Genomic DNA, 18,836 nt, shown 5'->3' with positions numbered 1-18,836 from the left:
GACATATTATACCCGAATATTATTCATACAGTGGTGTTCCAGTAAAATTTGGTACTAAAAATGATTAAAAAACACTTTGTTTTGCTTAAGCGTTTTTAGTTCAGTTGCTTATGTGATCTTTTTACACCACAGACTGAACTAAACGAAGCACTGCTCGCTATTCAACAGTATTAATCACATACCTTTCTTAATCTGACATTATCAAGATGAATTTGTTCTTGACATATTTTATTATTATTTTCTAAACTATAGAGAATAAACTGTGATAATGTGAGAAATGCTGAAGGTGTCTGAATACGTTTTGGTTCGACTGTGTGTGTGTGTGTTTTTATGTGTGTGTGTGTGTTTTTGTGTGGGTGGATCAATAGCTGTTCCAAAACTAACATACACTAGATTTTTTTTTATGTTTTGAAAGAGTCTCTTCTGCTCACCGAGGCTGCATTTATTTGATCAAAGATACAGTAAAAATGTTAAATATTATTAGAATATAAAACAGCTGTTTTCTGTGTAAATATCTGCTAAACTGTAATTTATTTCTGTGATGCACAGCTGTATTTTCAGCATCATTACTCCAGTCTTCAGAGTCACATGATCTTCAGAAATCATTCTAATATGATGATTTACTGATTTCAAATTGAACATACATTTATATTAACTTACAATTAATTTATACTTACATTATTTATATTAAATAAAAATGTATATTAATAATAAAATTTAATTCAAATAACAAATTATATTAAAAATAAAAAAGTACATTTGAAAGTTCTTAAATACATTAATAACATTCATATTGATTTACAATTAATTCATATTAACATAGTTATAATAATTAGAATTTATATTCATAATTAAAATTATTGAAATTTATTTAAAATTAAAAAATATAGTAATAATTAAATACTGAATTGAATAATTATTTATTAAATTCTTATTTAAGCCTTTTAATTATTATTATCAATGTTGAAAACAGTTGTGCTGCACAACATTTTTGTGGAAAGCATGATACATTACTTTTTCAGGATTCACAGATGAATAGAAAGTTCAAAAGAACAGCATTTATTTGAAATAGAGTTATTTTCTAACATTATAAATGTCTTTACTGGCACTTTTGATCAATTTAATGCATCCTCTGTGAATAAAATCATTAGTTTTTTGGTAATGAATCACAGTTTCCACAAATAATATTGTCCAGCACAACTGTATTCAACATTGATAATAATCAGAAATGTTTCTTGAGCAGCATATCATCATATTAGAATGATTTCTGAAGATCATGTGACACTGAAGACTGGAGTAATGATGCTGAAAATACAGCTGTCACCAAAATAAATTACATTTTAACAGATATTCACACAGAAAACAGCTGTTTTAAACTGTAATAATATTTCACTGTTTTACTGTATTTTTGATCAAATAAAGGCAGCTCTGGTGAGCAGAAGAGACCTTTTTCTTACTATGAACTGGTAGATTATCAGCATCTATAATCTGTTCGTGAGCATTAATCAGTCTTTATGAGGACGATGTCATGTGTGAAAGGTCAATCAGAGCACAGACACATCAGAACACACTGTACATTAGTAATAAAACCAACATTAATTCACCTTCCTCAGTGCACCTTCCTCGGCCTTAAACGGGGAATTAGCATGTCCTCCTCACGTTCTAATCTAATTCAGCAAATTAAACCAAATAGATGCGGGAGATTCAATCACGCTCATTCATTTGATTAAAGCATACTGAACGGGATTCAATTAAAATGTCTGTGGAGTGATCAAGGCTCATCTCTCCGGGAGGGAAATTTGGTGAATCTGGTGTTTGGAATTATTGAACACGCGTGTGTGAAATAAACCCGTCTCTCCATGCAAATGACATTCAGAAACAGAACGGATGACTTTACAGCAGCGCTTCTCAACCACTTTCACTCCTTAAAAAATACAAATGAAACCAAAAGAGTTGTCAGTTTAATGTTATGCAGCTTAATTTTTAGTGTTTTTATAGCATTTGAATTAATATTATGTTAATATAACTGCATTTTAATAATGCATAAAGTTAATAATAATAAAGTTTTCCTCTGGATGAGAACCGCTGCTTTATTCACATATATACATACAGTAACTGTGCAAACAACCACATATCAGATGCTTCACAACAACACAGAAGGAAATACACATTTCCAGATATTCCTTTTGCAAATCTTTCATTGTTTAGTTTAGATAATAATAATAATAATAATAATTATATATAAAAATAATATATATATATATATATATATATATATATATATATATATATATATATATATATATATATATATATATATATATATATATATATATATATATATATATATTTACAGTAAAATCTGCATCACAAAATTTGGTTTTGGTAATTAGTAGATTCAAGCACTCTCACCAGAACTAAAAGATAGATAAGTATTAAAAAAATATTAATAATCTGGTTGCTGTCAAATCACAATTGTGAACATTTTAGTGTTACATATTTTGCATTCATGCATTGATTTTTTTTTTTCTGAGATTAAAGAAAAATTTGCAACTTTGATAAATCTGCCAAAATTCACACTGATTTCATGGAATCATAAGAAAGCAACTCTACAGAGAACAATACAGTGTCAACGAAATAAACCCTACAATAGTTTTCATTACAGATGTAACAATCTTAAACAAATGTTGTTGTGAAGTATATACTGTGCTACAGAGACGATGACGACAGACAGGACTGCGTGTGCTCACATTCACCACAGACTTTCAGATAGACCTGTATGAGTCTCATGAGCTTTCATCAGTCACACAGTCACAGAGCTACTGAGATTCCCTCGTCTTTTTGAGATGCAGGGTCACCGGGAGAACGGCTCTTTATCAGGTCATAACACAGCATTTTAACCAGGCTCATCAACATAATTAGACTAATAATTCAGTGTTGCATAGACAATGCGGATGAAAGGTCAGGTGGAAATCGGGAGGAGAATCTATTATTAATATCTGCGGTTAAACTCCAGAAGATCTGATTGTCTCTCTGCGGTTTTCCACAAAAACACCAAGTCCTGATCTGACTGCGGATGAGACTAAAGCTAGGACACACCTGCTCCTACCTCGTTAATATTAATGTACAGGTTAGAATAATAGTCACAGGACTGAAATAACAGAGTTTCTTCATGTAGTTTCTTCGATTTCCAGGGAATGCATGTATTGAAAACACGTAAAGCCTGAATGCAATTTAATTCGTTTCGGAAAAAAGCATCAGTCAAACCCTAGTAAAGCAATATGTTTAAAAAGCATTTAATTCATACTAAATATAGTTCAAATCTATTAACATATTTAGTGACATTTTTTTTTGTAGTACTACTTGTGTACAAAGCACTTTCTTATTATTAAACCTAAAATGTGTTTTAATGTCAATATTGATTAAGATTGTGTGGTCTTTAAATCATATCAGCCTTTAAATGCAAAATATTTAAAGTGTACCTAAAGTACACTTGCAGTAGTTCCACTTTAGCACAATCAAATATACTTTAGTTGGACTTAAGCACTACTTCCGCGCAATTCAAGTGCATTAAATACAAAATTAGTTGTTCCAATTTAGCAGACTATAAGTTTGTCAGTTTAGTACAGTAAAAGTACAATGTATGTTACAAGAGAGGAAAAGTTGTTGATCGCAAAAATCAGATCAGTTGGCTTCTGTGTGAGATTGAGGCCCTAGCTTTAGCCACTGCCTTGAAGCATTTTGGTATACAGGCCTTTGAGAACCTGTGTAGGGGGAAATTTTCTGCGAGCCCATATGTTACTACTTTCTTGTCTATTGCAAGCCGCTTTCAGGTCACTGTTCATCATATTGTTGGGGCTGCTATTCTCCCTTCAGATTATGGTAGTCGAGAACTTGAGGTCAGTACTTGAGACTTGTTGTTGTCCGGTACTTCTATGCGCTGGACTTGGATTCAGCCATCCAGCTTACCAGTAAGGGATGTCACCAATGTGCCACACTGGCAAAGTCCCCTGTGTTCGCAGTGGAGCGGTCCAGCTGTGATCCACCTGAGATAGTGGCTCCTTTGCTATAATTAGAACTGAACCAGCACCAGGTTTTTCCGCACTTGCCAAGGACACCATGCTTACTCAATACAGGCTGGCCATTGAGGTTGGTGATGCTAAAAATATCAACAAAAATCTGGTGGCTGAAAAGGCCATCCAGGAGCAACAGGGAGATATTTTGCGACTAGAACCACACTATGTGGTCGTCACTCCCTTGCTGTTGTCTGTAGCTGTTGCTTGGTTAAATAGCCGTATTCGGTCATGAATGATGACATGTTGTTGCAGCGTGGTCAGTTCTCTCTCGAACAGTTACTGGTGCACGACCGGGAACTGATTGTGTTGCAGCATAAGCGGATTGCAGTGGATGTCTGGAGGGTAGGACCATGTCCCCATCAGGTTTGGTGGAGGTCCCATGCCATGAGTTGGCCTCCCTCCTTCGGCTTCTTGATAAGTTTAAGGATTATGACCTGCACTAGATGGGCTGCCTACTTTGCTTTAAGGAAGTTGTGTTGATGCTTTGCATTGGTGTTCTGTAAGGCTCCATAAGGACCTGCTGTGCTCTTGGCACTAGACAGATGGTTCTGTTGATTCATCTTGTGTTGTTACATGTCACCTTTTTGTTTCTCCCCTTTCTTGTCTGTTTCAAATGTCCACAGGTGCCAGAGAAGAGGGGGTATGTTCTGGAGGGAAAATGGACAGCTCCAGTATGTGAAGTGTGACGTGACTCCTGACATTATTCGTGACCCCTATGTCCCGATCGGGGCATGTGCGGGTGTATTTTCTTGTTGTTGTGTTGGCCGTCGCCATTAAAGGCTAGACTAAACTATTCTCTTGTGTCAGCGATTCAGTGTACCTCACCTACACACTGGTGCAAAACTAAACAAAGAAAAAAAAATATTTAGGCCTAAATTTAAGATTTGTGCTCTTGAATTGCTTCACATCTTAATCCTCTTTGTCCTACTGTATGTGAGCCATAATCTAGCATTTATTTCAATTGCATATAATAATTTTCATGAATTTGGATTAGTTTTAACATAAACTACATATGAAACACTGCATTCCAAAAATGAATGGCATAGTTCATGATTAACTATTGGCATCTATTTGATTTTATTTAAAAATCATATTTTTTTAAATGCATTTATTTATGCATAAATCTGTTCATATGAATAGCTGTGAAACAAGCAATATTCAATCAGTTGAAATTTATGAGATTTACTGATATGATTAATTATTTGATGATAAATATATAAACCTAACAATTGTGTATTTAAAACATTTTCAGATTAATAGCACTATTACAGAAATTTGACCTCTTTCAATAATGTATGACTGACAAATATCAACAAGCATTATATTAAGTTTATAAGTGTTTATGTTAAAACTTTGTCATCTGAATGAATAGAAAATTTAAATGCAATTCAAATACATTAATCTTAAATTTAAGCCTAAATATGTTTTGAGTGCAATTTCACACATTTAAGGAGAGGTCTTTAGATTAAAGGTTTTTAACATGAACTAAGTTACGTATGTCCAAACTTTGGTTAACTGCAATTTCTGATGCGTCATCACCATAAACCGTGATGAAATCAGTGTAACCGATCGTCTTCAGTGTGCGTGTGTGTGTGTGTGTGTGTTGAGGTTCTTACCGTTTCTTCATGAGCAGCACCACACCGAGGAAGATGATGACGAAGAGCAGTATTCCTGCGATGATGCCGGCGATCTTCACCGTGTGGTCGGTCTGTTTCTCCGGCTCCACCGCGTTGGGTTTGTGCGTCGCTGCGCCTGAGATCAACCATAGGTCAAAGGTCATACAGAAGATTGTTTGAGGCAAGACACTTCATGCACTGCTCAATTTAGACATTTTGATTTATTTTGCTTCCATAACATGTCTACATTCAGACTAGTGAAAAGAAAACAATGAAAAAGTGTTTATTTATTGCACTTTATCTATTTGCATCTGTAGATTTCAGTTACAATATATATCTTTAAAAGTTTTTTCTCCACTTTAGTAACACTTACATACACCAAACTTAGAGTTATATTTCCTCTCTATATTCTGAAGGTTTTTACTGAGGGGTTTGTTCATATATAATTCACAGTGATTTAATCAACGTTTATTCCTAAAAAACGTGGTAAACATGCAAACCTCTGAAGGCAAATTAGTTTTTTCCCCACTTGAGCAACACTTATAAATTTCAAAATTTAGAGTTTTAGTCCTATCTACATTCTAAAGGTTTTTACTGAGGGGTTTGTTGATATATCATTCACTCTGATTTATACATCATTTTACTCCTAAAAACGTGGAATAAATGCAAATCTTTAAAGGCTGTAAATTTTCTATCTATACTTCAGCAGCACTTACATGCACTAAAATTTAGAGTTTTATTCCCATCTATATTCTGAATGTTTTTACTGAGGGGTTTGTTCATAAATCATTCACATTGATTTATACAACATTTTACTCCTAAAAACGTGGTAAAAATGCAAATCTTTAAAGGTGGTGAGTTTTTATCTATACTTCAGCAACACTTACATGCACAAAAATTATGAGTTTTATTCCCATCTATATTCTAAAGGTTTTTACTGATGGGTTTGTTGATATGTCATTCACATTGATTTATACAACATTTTATTCCTAAAAACACGGGGAAAATGAATTATTTTCTGTTTTGAGAGTATTTTCTGATTTGTGGAGTGATAAAATGAGACATGTAATAAAAAACTGTATAGACATATTAAAAAGAAAATTATAAAAAATATAAAATCATGCAACAAACTCTAAAATTTTTAATTAAATTAAAATGAAAATGGAAAATGGAAAAAATATATATTTAAAAAAATAAGTAAAAACTATCAACAATACTAAAATAACATTAATCCTAGAGAGAATCTGATTGGTCAAAAAGAAAGAAAAAACTTGAACAAGATGATGTCATCAGCACTTTATTTCTGCTATGATTATGTTAGAGACAGACTCTTAAATACATCCACACACACACATGCAGTGAGTGAGTGAGTTTCTGACCTGTTAGCTGATTGTCTCCAGCGGCCGGAGCGATGCGAACGTAAGGAGTGGTGAGCTGCGTCACCAAGATAGCAGCTGCAAGAACAAGAGATATAAACATTGCTTTTTATAATTGGAACAGCATAACCACTTCAATCTAAAAACAAAATAAATAGTAATCCAGAGAGAGAGAGAGATAAATACAAAAGAAAAAGCAAACAGTTACTGAAAACCTGCACAACAGACACTCAAAAGCAGAACATGCAGAACTTCATCTTCAGACACGCTCAATTTTAATCCTGTGTCGTCACGTCTCTCGTCTCACACTGCTCTTACTTTAACCTGGGTTAGTAATTAACCTTGGGTTAATGTTCTTATTTGCATGTTTACAAGGTTAATTACTGTACACTGACTGGACAAATGATGTATGTGAACCATTTCAGAAACCGAATCAGGCTACAACACTAACAGCATCTGTTCATTCTGTCACTGCTGCGTCATGCTGATTACATGCATTGTGTTATGTGTAAAATTAATCACATCTTCAGTGTATAAGTTATAATGCCTACCTTTGGTAGCGACACGGACACAGTCGATTTTTGTCTCCTGAAAAACAAAAATACATACAAAATATCAAACATCTGAATGATTCAATAGAACAAATAATTATTTACGTTGGTCAACATGTGCTGTTTTTAAATGTGCTTAAGAAATAAATATTGATAGATTAATTGATTGACTGATACACAGTAATATTCATCATCATCCTCTGTGATCTTCTAAAATTAACTGTGCTAAAAAAGTCTGTTTTGACTATTAAATTCTATTCTTAATTGAGTTTATATTATTTTATTTGCTTAATTGTGTAAATATGCACTTTCCAGCTGACTGTTCATTGTCTATGTAATCTTTTTCACTACTGTAAAACATTTTTTTTACTCTAGAAAGGTTTCATATAAATTAAATATAACAACAACAACAACGTTTATATTTATAATTAGTAGTAGAATTAATATTAGCATTATTATTTGTGGTAACAACAACAATAATACTACTACTACATTTCCAGAGCTTTTACAGAAGTGAAAAATTTAATAATAATAATAAACATTTATTATAACGATAATACTATTAATTATAATGCTGTTATTATTGTTATTATTCTATTTTATTATAATGAATAAATTAAATTCTACTATAGTCTGTTGATAGTCCTACAGTATAAGTGTATCGTTTTACTCGTGTCAGCAGAATGAAAACAGTCCAGCAACATGACCCCATTCATGAAGAATCAAATATACTTTATGTTTTACTCGTGTCAGCAGAATGAAAACAGTCCAGTAACTGGTTCTGCTGCTGCATGACTCCAGTGATGTATATGCTGATATATTTTCTATGCCTGCTAAGCAGCTGCAGCATTAAATCTGCATTTCAGCCGAATGCTGTACAGTATGTGAGCGCTCAGTACGAGCACCTGGAGCACGACTCGCTTTAGCGCCTGTAATCAAACTAACGTCTGACATCAGTCTTCAGCTACACAAACACCAACAACAAAGCACCATGTTCTGCATTATTACTGCTGTTCTTTTTAATATGCCGACTGCTGTGCTCTCTAGTTCTGTCAGTTTATCAAAGCCAGCATACTGTTATTGCACATGAACACTGTTTCAAAAGACTGAAACTCTTGCTGGAGCTTTCAAACTAAATCTGTTTAAATTACCACCATCCTTTAGGTCTTTCTAAACCGCCCAACAACCACCTAGCAACACAAAAGTAACTCAGAACACTTTGGCAATGCCCTAGCAACACCCTAGCAACCACCAGGACCTGTGCAACAGTCTAACAATGCCCTAACAACACCCTAGCACCTGTCCAGAACAACCTAGCAACGACCTAGTAACCACCAGAACCTGTGCAACAGTTTAACAATCTCCTGACAACTGCCCAGTTACCATCCAGAACAATTTAGCAACCATCAGAACCTATGAAACAGTCTAGCACCCATCCGGAACAACCTAGCAACACCCTAGCAACCCCAGAACCTGCACAATAATCTAAAAATGCCTAACAACACCCTAGCACTTATCCAGAACAACCTAGCAATGCCCTTGCAACCACCAGAACCTGTGCAACAGTCTAGCACCCATCCAGAGCAACCTAGCAACACCCTAGCAACCACAGAACCTGTGGAACAGTCTAACAATGCCCTAACAACACCCTAGCACCCATCCAGAACAACCTAGCAACACCTTAGCAACCCCAGAACCTGCACAATAATCTAAAAATGCCTAACAACACCCTAGCACCTATCCAGAACAACCTAGCAACACCCTAGCAACCAAAGAACCTGTGCAACAATCTAAAAATGCCTTACAACACCCTAGCACCTATCCAGAACAACCTAGCAACACCCTAGCAACCACAGAACCTGTGGAACAGTCTAACAATGCCCTAACAACACCCTAGCACCCATCCAGAACAACCTAGCAACACCCTAGCAACCACAGAACCTGTGCAACAATCTAAAAATGCCTTACAACACCCTAGCACCTATCCAGAACAACCTAGCAACACCCTAGCAACCACAGAACCTGTGGAACAGTCTAACAATGCCCTAACAACACCCTAGCACCCATCCAGCACCCTAGCAACACCCCCTATCAACCACAGAACCTGTGCAACAATCTAAAAATGCCTTACAACACCCTAGCCACCTATCCAGAACAACCTAGCAACACCCTTGCAACCACAGAACCTGTGGAACAGTCTAACAATGCCCTAACAACACCCTAGCACATATCCAGAACAACCTAGCAACACCCTAGCAACCACAGAATCTGTGCAACAATCTAAAAATGCCTTACAACACCCTAGCACCTATCCGGAACAACCTAGCAACACCATAGCAATCACCAGAACATGTGGAACACACTATCACCTTTTCAGCCTAGCAACACCCAAGCAACCACCATAACCTGTGCAACAGTGTAACAATGCCCTAGCAACTGCCTAGGAACCTTAACATCCCAGAAATATCACATAAATCACACATACAACCTGCAAAAATGCTATTAATTCATTTTAATTAAATAATTTATTTATTTCCCACAAAATATCTAAAAATGAAAAAATAAAAACACTGAGAAACAAAACTGCATTGTTTGTTCACTTGTTTTAAGTATTTAAAAAAAGTGAAAAAAGCACTCAAAAAAAAAAATCTGAAAACTAGGCTTAATAGCAGTCAATTGATCTTTTTATAAGGAATTTTAATTGCTTTTAATGGAAAATTAGACACAAACACCTATTAAGAAGAGGATTTTTTCTTTTTTTGGAACAGCCCTGAACTGCTCAGCAACTTTTATGTTTCCCAGCAAGTCTTGAGTGTTTTTCTAATCTTCAGCTTGTCTTACACTGTACGGTGGCATTTAAACACACACTTCCACCTCCAGCTGTCCATTAGAACCTAAGAACGACCTTTGACCTGCTGAACGAGACTCACCATAACATAAACAAACACTCGTCCTGCTATTATAAAGAAAAGCTAACATAAATGTGCATTTAGCAGCACATCCTGACGGCACTGAAAGGCCTGATTTAATGAATTACAGCTCTTGAACAGACAGACACGAGGGCCGTCTCGGTAAGTGCCTGTCTGCATCCATCAGGAGGCTAAAACACAGATCCTCAGTCAATTAGGACATCAGTTACAGCCGCCAGCTCCTCCTCGGCCTTTTACAGCAGCACGACTGTCAGTCCGAACGGCGTGATTTCTTTAAAAGCATGACGAGAGGCGAGAGAGAGCGATGCAATTAAAGAGGTCTTCGGATGATTCACTTTTACATGCTGTTTGAACTGAAATGTGTGTTGGACACAACCAGCCTATAATGATAAAAATTCACCCAGTGATTTTTTTGTTTTTAAATCCCGAGAAATTATAACCCCTTTTTCAAATCTTAAATTGCAAAAAATTATTTTCTTACTCTGTATTTTTGTCTTGTTTTCTAGAACAAATATCTAAACATTCTTGAATCAAGATGCATTTACTTGACAAGCAAAATGGCTTAAGACAATAAGTCTTGTTTGCTAAAAAAAAGAGATCAAAATGTTGTTAGTTTCTGCTTAAAACGAGCAAAAATTTCTACCAGTGGTGTTAGAAAAGTCATCTTAATTCAAAGGCTAAACAAGATTATTTTTCTTGCCCCATTGGCAGATATTTTTGCTTGTTTTAAGCAAAAAACGAACAAAATTTGTATCTCTCTTTTTTTTTTTAAACAAGTCATTTTAACTGTCAAGTAAATGCATCTTGATGCAAGAATGTTTAGATATTTGTACTAGAAAACAAGACAAAAATACTGAGTAAGAAGATTTTTTTTTGCAGTGCACCCTACAGAAGAGGGGGTGGGGTCAGCAGAGCTCATTAGCATTTAAAGGGACATGCACCGAAACGGTTCGCTGTGAACAGAGCTGTTTTTGACAGGGTAAAAAAGATTTTTTTTACACTACCATTGTGAAATTTTAACCAAACTATGTCATAGACTTTTCATTAAGACCCTAAAGAATCATATGAACTTGTGGAAAATGGCCATCCGATGACCCCTTTAAGTCAAAGCGTGTGACACTCAAAAGCCTTCGAGAAACATCGCTCTAATACTCAGAGTGTTTTCCGAGTGAAACCTGTTCCCTGACCTCCTCTTCCGTGTGTTTTTGAAGACGTGGGTCGAGGTCAAGGCGTCCGGAGGGACTCTCTTCACCTCCGCTCTCTTTCTTACCCACAATTATCTTCTTCATCGACTCGGCCGCTGAGAGCCACTCGACGCATGAATATCTGAAGCGCTTGGTGCTGTCTTGACTCTCAATCTCTCTCACAGCATCCGAAATTATCATTCAACACTGCAAAGATGATTTCATTATGCAGTATTTGGTCTAGCTTTCCAGCACAAATATCTAAATATCCTACAATCAAGATGCATTTGCTGGAGAAGCAAAATGACTTAAGATAATATTACGATCTGAAAAATGCATCAAAATGAAGTTGAGCTTAAAACTAAAGCAAATATCTGCCAACGGGATCAGAAATATCATCTTAATTCTAAGGGAAAACAAAAGTATTCTTCTGACTAGACTGGCAAATATTTTTCTGGTTTTAAGTATAAACTCACTTAATTTTGATCAGTTTCTCAGAAGGTAGGATTTGATAGGATTAAGTCATTCGCTTCTCCAGTAAACGCATCTTTATTTAAGGATATTTAGTACTGGAATACAAGACAGAAATACTGATGAAGACTTACAAGACAGAATAAAGAAAACTTTCTTTCTTTCTTTCTTTTTCTTTTTCTTCTTTCTTTGCCTTTTTTTTTTTTTTGCAGTGAATAAGTGCCAAATACAAGTAAAAAGCAGTTTTGGCATGTACTGTAAATAATTAAATACATCTGGTAACTTTCTTAGGAAATGCAACCTCACATGGTTTAGGATCTGAAGTTCATTCTGAGCTCAGTTTCCTCTTACATTTAAATGCACTCAAATAATCCATAATTGTATTTAAAAAAAAAACTAACTGAAAGTGTGGAAACTACAGCTATAACTACAACTAACTGAAATTTCAAATTAATTTTGTATATTTAATTTATTTAATTTAATGTTTATTTAATTTTTAATATAGTTTTAGTTTACTACACTGGAGGCCAAAATGATTACAACACAATGGTTACAAAATAGTTTTAAGTCAGTTATTTCTATCTTTTGCTGCAGTGTGTCAGTAGGAAATATCAGTTTACATTTCCAAACAGTGTCTCCGAGACGCTGGTAATAATGCAGTGAGATGTTTGTGCTGCACACAGAGATGTGATCTGATCATCATCAGTCTGTCTGGAGTCTGAAACAGAACAAACTGAGACAGACTCAATCCAGAAGAACTGTGTCTCCGAGACGCTGGTGGAAATACTAGTGTTCTAATCATTTCGGCCAGCACCGTGTAATAAGAGCGTTCTGAATCTGGAGTCAGACTGGGTTCAGACTGATGAATGCATGTACCCCGTTGGCGGCGCTGACGGCCTGATAGTAGATGCTGTAGCTCTTGTGTGGCAGCAGCGGGGCGTTCCAGTATCCGCCGTAGGTCCGGTTGTCTCCGATGGTGAACGTCTGCGGCTGTGAGACGCCTGCGGAGGGGAACTCAGCGCTGTAGTAGTACCGAGAGTTCAGCCCGCTGGCGTTATGATAGTGAACCGGCAGCGGATAACAGCGCAGGATCTCCGCTTCACCTCCACGAGCCCTTCGAGGACGTTCCTCCTCAACAACCACCTGATACACACTGAGAGAGAGAGAGAGAGAGAGAGAGTGAGAGAGAGAGAGAGAGAGAGAGAGAGAGAGAGAGAGAGAGAGAGAGAGAGAGAGAGAGAGATACAGAGAGAGAGAGAGAGAGAGTAAACATCACTATACAGCCCACACAAACAGTGCTTTTATTCAGCAAGGACGCATTCAATTCATCAAAAGTGAGAGTAAAGACATTTATACTGCTCCAGAAGATTTCTATTTCAGATAAATGCTGTTCTTTTCAACTTTCTATTTATCTGTGAATCCTGAAAAATAAAATGCATTACAGTTTCCACAAAAATATGAACTGTTTTCAACATTGATAATAATCAGAAATGTTTCTTGAGCAGCAAATCATCATATTAGAATGATTTCTGAAGATCATGTGACACTGAAGACTGATTTTATTTATTTTATATTTGTATCAGATCATCAGTACTAGATTTTTGTTAAAAGCCATAAATTACAGACAGCACAATAAATAATAAAAACCTGTGGAGTAAAATATGTTAAATTTCAAAATTCAAAATGCTCCTAAAAATAAAATCAATATTACTAATCACCTCTTTCCACGAGATTCAAAATGCTCCTAGGAATATTATTAGAACTAATAAGTAATTTAAAAAGAATAAAACAAAAATTTAAATGTAAACTTATAATAATAATAATTTAATAAGATATTTACAATCTTATTTTTGATTTTAAGATGAAATATGAAATTGCCTGAGCGTAACCTAGAAAAGTCAATCAATCAATCAATCAATATTATTAATGATCTGCAAAAAAAAAAAAAAAAAAGAAATTATATATATCTTTCTTTCTTAGTATTCTTGTCTTGTTTTCTAGTTGAATTAAGAAAAAAAAACATAAAACAAAATTAATTTAAATTAAAAATAAAATTAAGTCTTGTATTAAGTCTTGTTTTCTGAGGAAAAAAACAAAAGTAAAAATATCTGCCAATGGGGCAAGAAAAATTATCTTGTTTAGCCTTTGAATTAAGATTATTTTTCTTACCTCATTGGCAGATATTTTTACTTGTTTTATGAAAAAAAATAACAAAAAATATATAAATTTCTACAAAAAAAAAAAACAAAAATACTGAGCCATTTTGCTTGTCAAGTAAATGCATCTTGATTCAAGACTGTTTAGATATTTGTTCTAGATATTTGTCATTGAACAAATATCAAAATTTATTTTTAAAATTATATGAACAATATAATAAGAACCATTTTTTTTTCATTTATTTATATGTCATGGAACTAATGTCACAAGGTTGTTTTTAATTTTGATGTGGAATACGATATGAACCATGTATTGAGAGTTACCTAATCAGAAAGGTCGAGTGTAACTGACCTCATATAAGAGAGAGAGTGTTTGATGAAACCTGCTTCACTGAGGATGAGTGTGAGGAAGGTTATTCCTGTCGTCTCTCTTTCTCGGAGCTTCTCTCTCCACCAGAGGGATAAACGAGCATTAGAAGCTCATGTTCGGATGTAAAGGGCAAACATCAGAAATTCCCTGAGTCAGTTTTGGGGAAGCCGCGCAGAATAACGTGGATGTTAAGTGACCGTGACAAAAACACGCAGAGCAGCGGATGCAAACAGAGCTCGTGTTTCACGCGCTTCACATGAACTGAAACCGAGCAGAATCTCCAGGACAGAAGCAGAGCGGCCAGCTGATGCTAATCTGACCTTTGGGTTCACTAATCTGTAATAAAGTCTGGGTTTGCAAGCAAAAGGTTATCTGGGAATATAATAAATATACTGTAATGAAATGACAAACTTCTTCACCGCCTGCCCTTTGCTGTGCTTTCTCATTAAACACAGAAGAAACAAGCTGCTGGAAAACTCCTTCTGGAGCAGTAAATCTTTACTGCAGTGTGTCAACAATATGACCACAACCACCATATTCAACAAGATTAAACACAACACCCCCCCCCCCCCCCCCCCCCCCCCCCCCCCCCCCCCCAGAAAGAAGCATAAAATATGAAAAAATACAAAAAAAAATAAAAACAAAAAAAAAAAAACAAAAAAAATATAAAAAAATAAAACAAATAAAAAAAAAAATCACTATATAAATGAAGGACACATTCAGAAAGAATCATAAAATATGAACATATTGTAAAAATATATCTAAAAAATAAAAATCACTATATAAATGAAGAATCTAAATATATACTGTATGTATATATATATATTACATTTTTCATAATTTTTAAGCCACACAAAATTTATAAAAAATATTTTTAAAAATCATTTATATATGCTATAATATCTTTTTCATATTTTTATGTACACAAATTATGAAAAAAATGCATTCAATATTATAACATACAAATATATCTGTATAAGTTACAATTTTTTTATATTGATATTTTTGGCATTTTTATTTTGTATTATTATTATTATTATTATTGTATTATTTATTGATTTTTTTGTATTTGTATTATATTATTATATTATTAATAGTATTATTAATAGTAAATATTGTAGCTTATATTGATATTTGATGTTTTTATTTATTTTATTTATTTTAATTTTTAATATTTTTTAAGCCACACAAAAAAATATGAAGAATATATAAAAAACTAAATCATATAAAATATATTTATATAAGTTATAATATTATTTACACAAATTATGAAAAGGAAAAATATATATATACAATTATATATGTATAATAATAATATAGTACAGTATAATAAGTTATAATATTTATATTTTGGAACTTTTTATTTTGTATATTACATATTATACGTATGTGTGTGGGCATATACAGTATATATATATATCAAGAACATACTCTCTCACATTTAGTTTGAGCATCATTTTCAAAAGAAATTATTAATACAGAAAAAATTCAGATATTATTTGAATACATCACTACCCAAGTGCATGCTGGGTAACGGCGATCTTGGCCAGTCCTTCAGTTTTGAGATGAAATATCATGTGATAAATTATTTAAGCCAATGAGAGCCAGCACAGGTGAGAGGGGGAGTTAATTAACAGCTGATCGCACACTCAGGTCAGAGTTCAGAGGTCAAAGGGCAAATCAGGGCCTCACTGGAGCTCTGTGTGGATTACAGATGAAGCAGAGACAGAGAGAAGCGTATCTGTGTGTGTGTGTGTGTGATACTCACTAATGCTCAGGCTACAGAAATCATGAGAACGGCACACAAATAATGAGACCGTAAACCACACACAGTCACACCGCAGGATATTAACCTCCTCATTAAGACAAAAAAACAGTAAAATATACACACTCACACAAAAACAGTCTCTCCCCTCTCAAAATGTCCCCTGTTGCAAAACACACATACACCACATAAAAAATACAAAAAAGCAAAAAAATTAAAAAAACATCCTATGATTATGAGCTCATGACATGACATTTAGACAATTTAAAAAGGCTTTTGTCTCACCACAAGGTAAAAATTTGATGATTTACGGAACAAATACAGCGTTGTTTTAAGCACTGCATGTGTGGAACTTAATTTGGAACTTTCAGTTTTATAAATAGTTACTTCAAATAAGAAACAAAGTTTCATTGTTCAGATTCTGCACTTTTTTTTTTCAGGAAATTCAAACAATAAATGCTGTTTTGATGTGTTGTGAGAGATAGAGGCCTCAGTTCAAGCAGCGGAGCTTCCTCTTTACTACTAATTATAACACAAAATAAACATGAACGAACCTCTCGAATACTCACTGCTTTATGAAATTCATTCAATCAGACTGCAGTATAACTGTCTTAATTATTTAAAGGGATAGTCCACCAAAACTGCAATGTTACCAGGTCCAGAAACACAGTAAAAACATCGCTAAAACATTATACACAACGATTATGTTCTGAGGTACAGAAACTCGGGAGAAGAATTGTTGAATAAATTATGTCCCAACAAGGATAGTAAAACCTGAAATTTTTGATCCTGCATCAGGGTCATTCATTCATTCATTCATTCATTCATTCATTCATTCATTCATTCAGTAATGAAGCAAAATGAAGCTGTATCGAAGAGAGTTTAAATCAATCTCAGTCTGTAACAATATTTGCTCTTCAAGCTATTAAGTGAAGATTTACTTTAAAGATACATTGAACAGCAGCGCGATTGGCTAAAGCAGCATATTCAGCAGGCGTCCTATCACATGGTCAGTTCTGACCACAAAAGATGAGGTCAGCTGGCTGGATATCATGTATTTGACCGTTTATGGCACTCCCTTTTTCCTGTTTTTACATTAGAAGCAGCATTTAGCTTGTCAGAAAGCAATGTTTGGTTTAAATGTTACTTTAAGTTAAGGTAGAAATAAATGAATGCCAAAACTCAGAATTTTGTTCCCGTACCCCCCTCATCATCTCACGTACCCCAGTTCGAAAACCACTGGGTTAGGGGATAGAAAATATCATTTAGTCAGTATAAAAGTAATAGAAGTCTATGGAAAGTCCCCACAATTAACAGAGACAAACATGTATGTGTGTGTTTGAATAAGTGTGTGTGTGTGTGTGTGTGTGTGTGTGTGTGTGTGTGTGTGTGTGTGTGTGTGTGTGTGTGTGTGTGTGTGTATCCCACATCTGAACCCGTAATGTTTCTCTTGCTGCTGTTACTGTGGAAACGCAGAATCTTCTTCAGCCACTTATTATTCTGCATTAATTCAGCTTTATTTCTGAGAAAGAACAGAAGCTCCTGTGTGTGTGTGTGTGTGTGTGTGTGTGAGAGAGTGTGTGTTTTTGACGGCTGTTGCTCTGTCAGTGCTGATGTGTGTGGGAGGAGCGGGGCCTCCTCGCTCAGCCCCGGGGCCAAAACGCAGATCGCCGACGGCAACAGAGGATCCGCGCGTCAAAGATGGCCAGCGTGGAGCATGACTGATGCACTTTGATCTGACGAGACACACGTGATCAGAGACGCCGACACTCATTACATCACCATTAAACTAAATCACCTCAGAGAACCAGCGGACAAATACAGCATCTGACAGTCATTAAAAATCAAACCTTTCTCAACAATCAGCTGTTATCTGGGGCTCAATATAGACATTATATGATCATTTATGATCATTTACTGAAACTTGATAACTAAAACTATTAAAGACATGTCTGTTAAATTAAGGTAGAAATACAATAAATTAAAATATTAATATTAGAAGAAAAAACTAAATAACAACTAGAAATAAACAACATATTCATTACTTGAAATAAAACAAATAATAACCAAAATTATATATAGTATACACACACACACACACAAATTGTATAATTATGAGTGAGAACACTGCGCAGATATGCTCCACACAGAATTTATGTTAAAGATATTTGCTTTACATGCCCATTTGTAGTTACTTTAAGGTATTTTTCTTTTTTTTAAATATTTTTATTACATTATATGTCCAAAACTGTTATAAAAATAATAATAATAATAATAATAAAAACAGCGACATTTTAGAAAAATCAAGATTGAATATATTTGATCCTGGACCATAAAACCA

The 18,836-nt window shown here is 34.6% G+C and overlaps 1 protein-coding gene across 1 annotated transcript in view; it reads right to left on the bottom strand.

Moving 5' to 3' along the window:
- The window catches only part of LOC109103661 (receptor-type tyrosine-protein phosphatase mu-like), a 203,259-nt gene that overhangs the window by 66,286 nt on the left and 118,137 nt on the right, over positions 1–18,836 (bottom strand). Inside the window, exons 12-15 of the mRNA XM_042719198.1 lie at positions 13,081–13,357; positions 7,620–7,656; positions 7,072–7,146; positions 5,693–5,828 (exon numbers count right to left, since the gene is read on the bottom strand). Coding sequence (XP_042575132.1) covers positions 5,693–5,828; positions 7,072–7,146; positions 7,620–7,656; positions 13,081–13,357 — 525 coding nt within the window. The remainder of the gene's footprint in view (positions 1–5,692; positions 5,829–7,071; positions 7,147–7,619; positions 7,657–13,080; positions 13,358–18,836) is intronic.

Source organism: Cyprinus carpio, chromosome B2 (assembly GCF_018340385.1).
Source record: "Cyprinus carpio isolate SPL01 chromosome B2, ASM1834038v1, whole genome shotgun sequence".
Taxonomy (NCBI): Eukaryota; Metazoa; Chordata; class Actinopteri; order Cypriniformes; family Cyprinidae; genus Cyprinus; species Cyprinus carpio.
The sequence above is the reverse complement of the archived record's forward strand: the minus strand, read 5'-3'. Positions and strand labels throughout refer to the sequence as shown.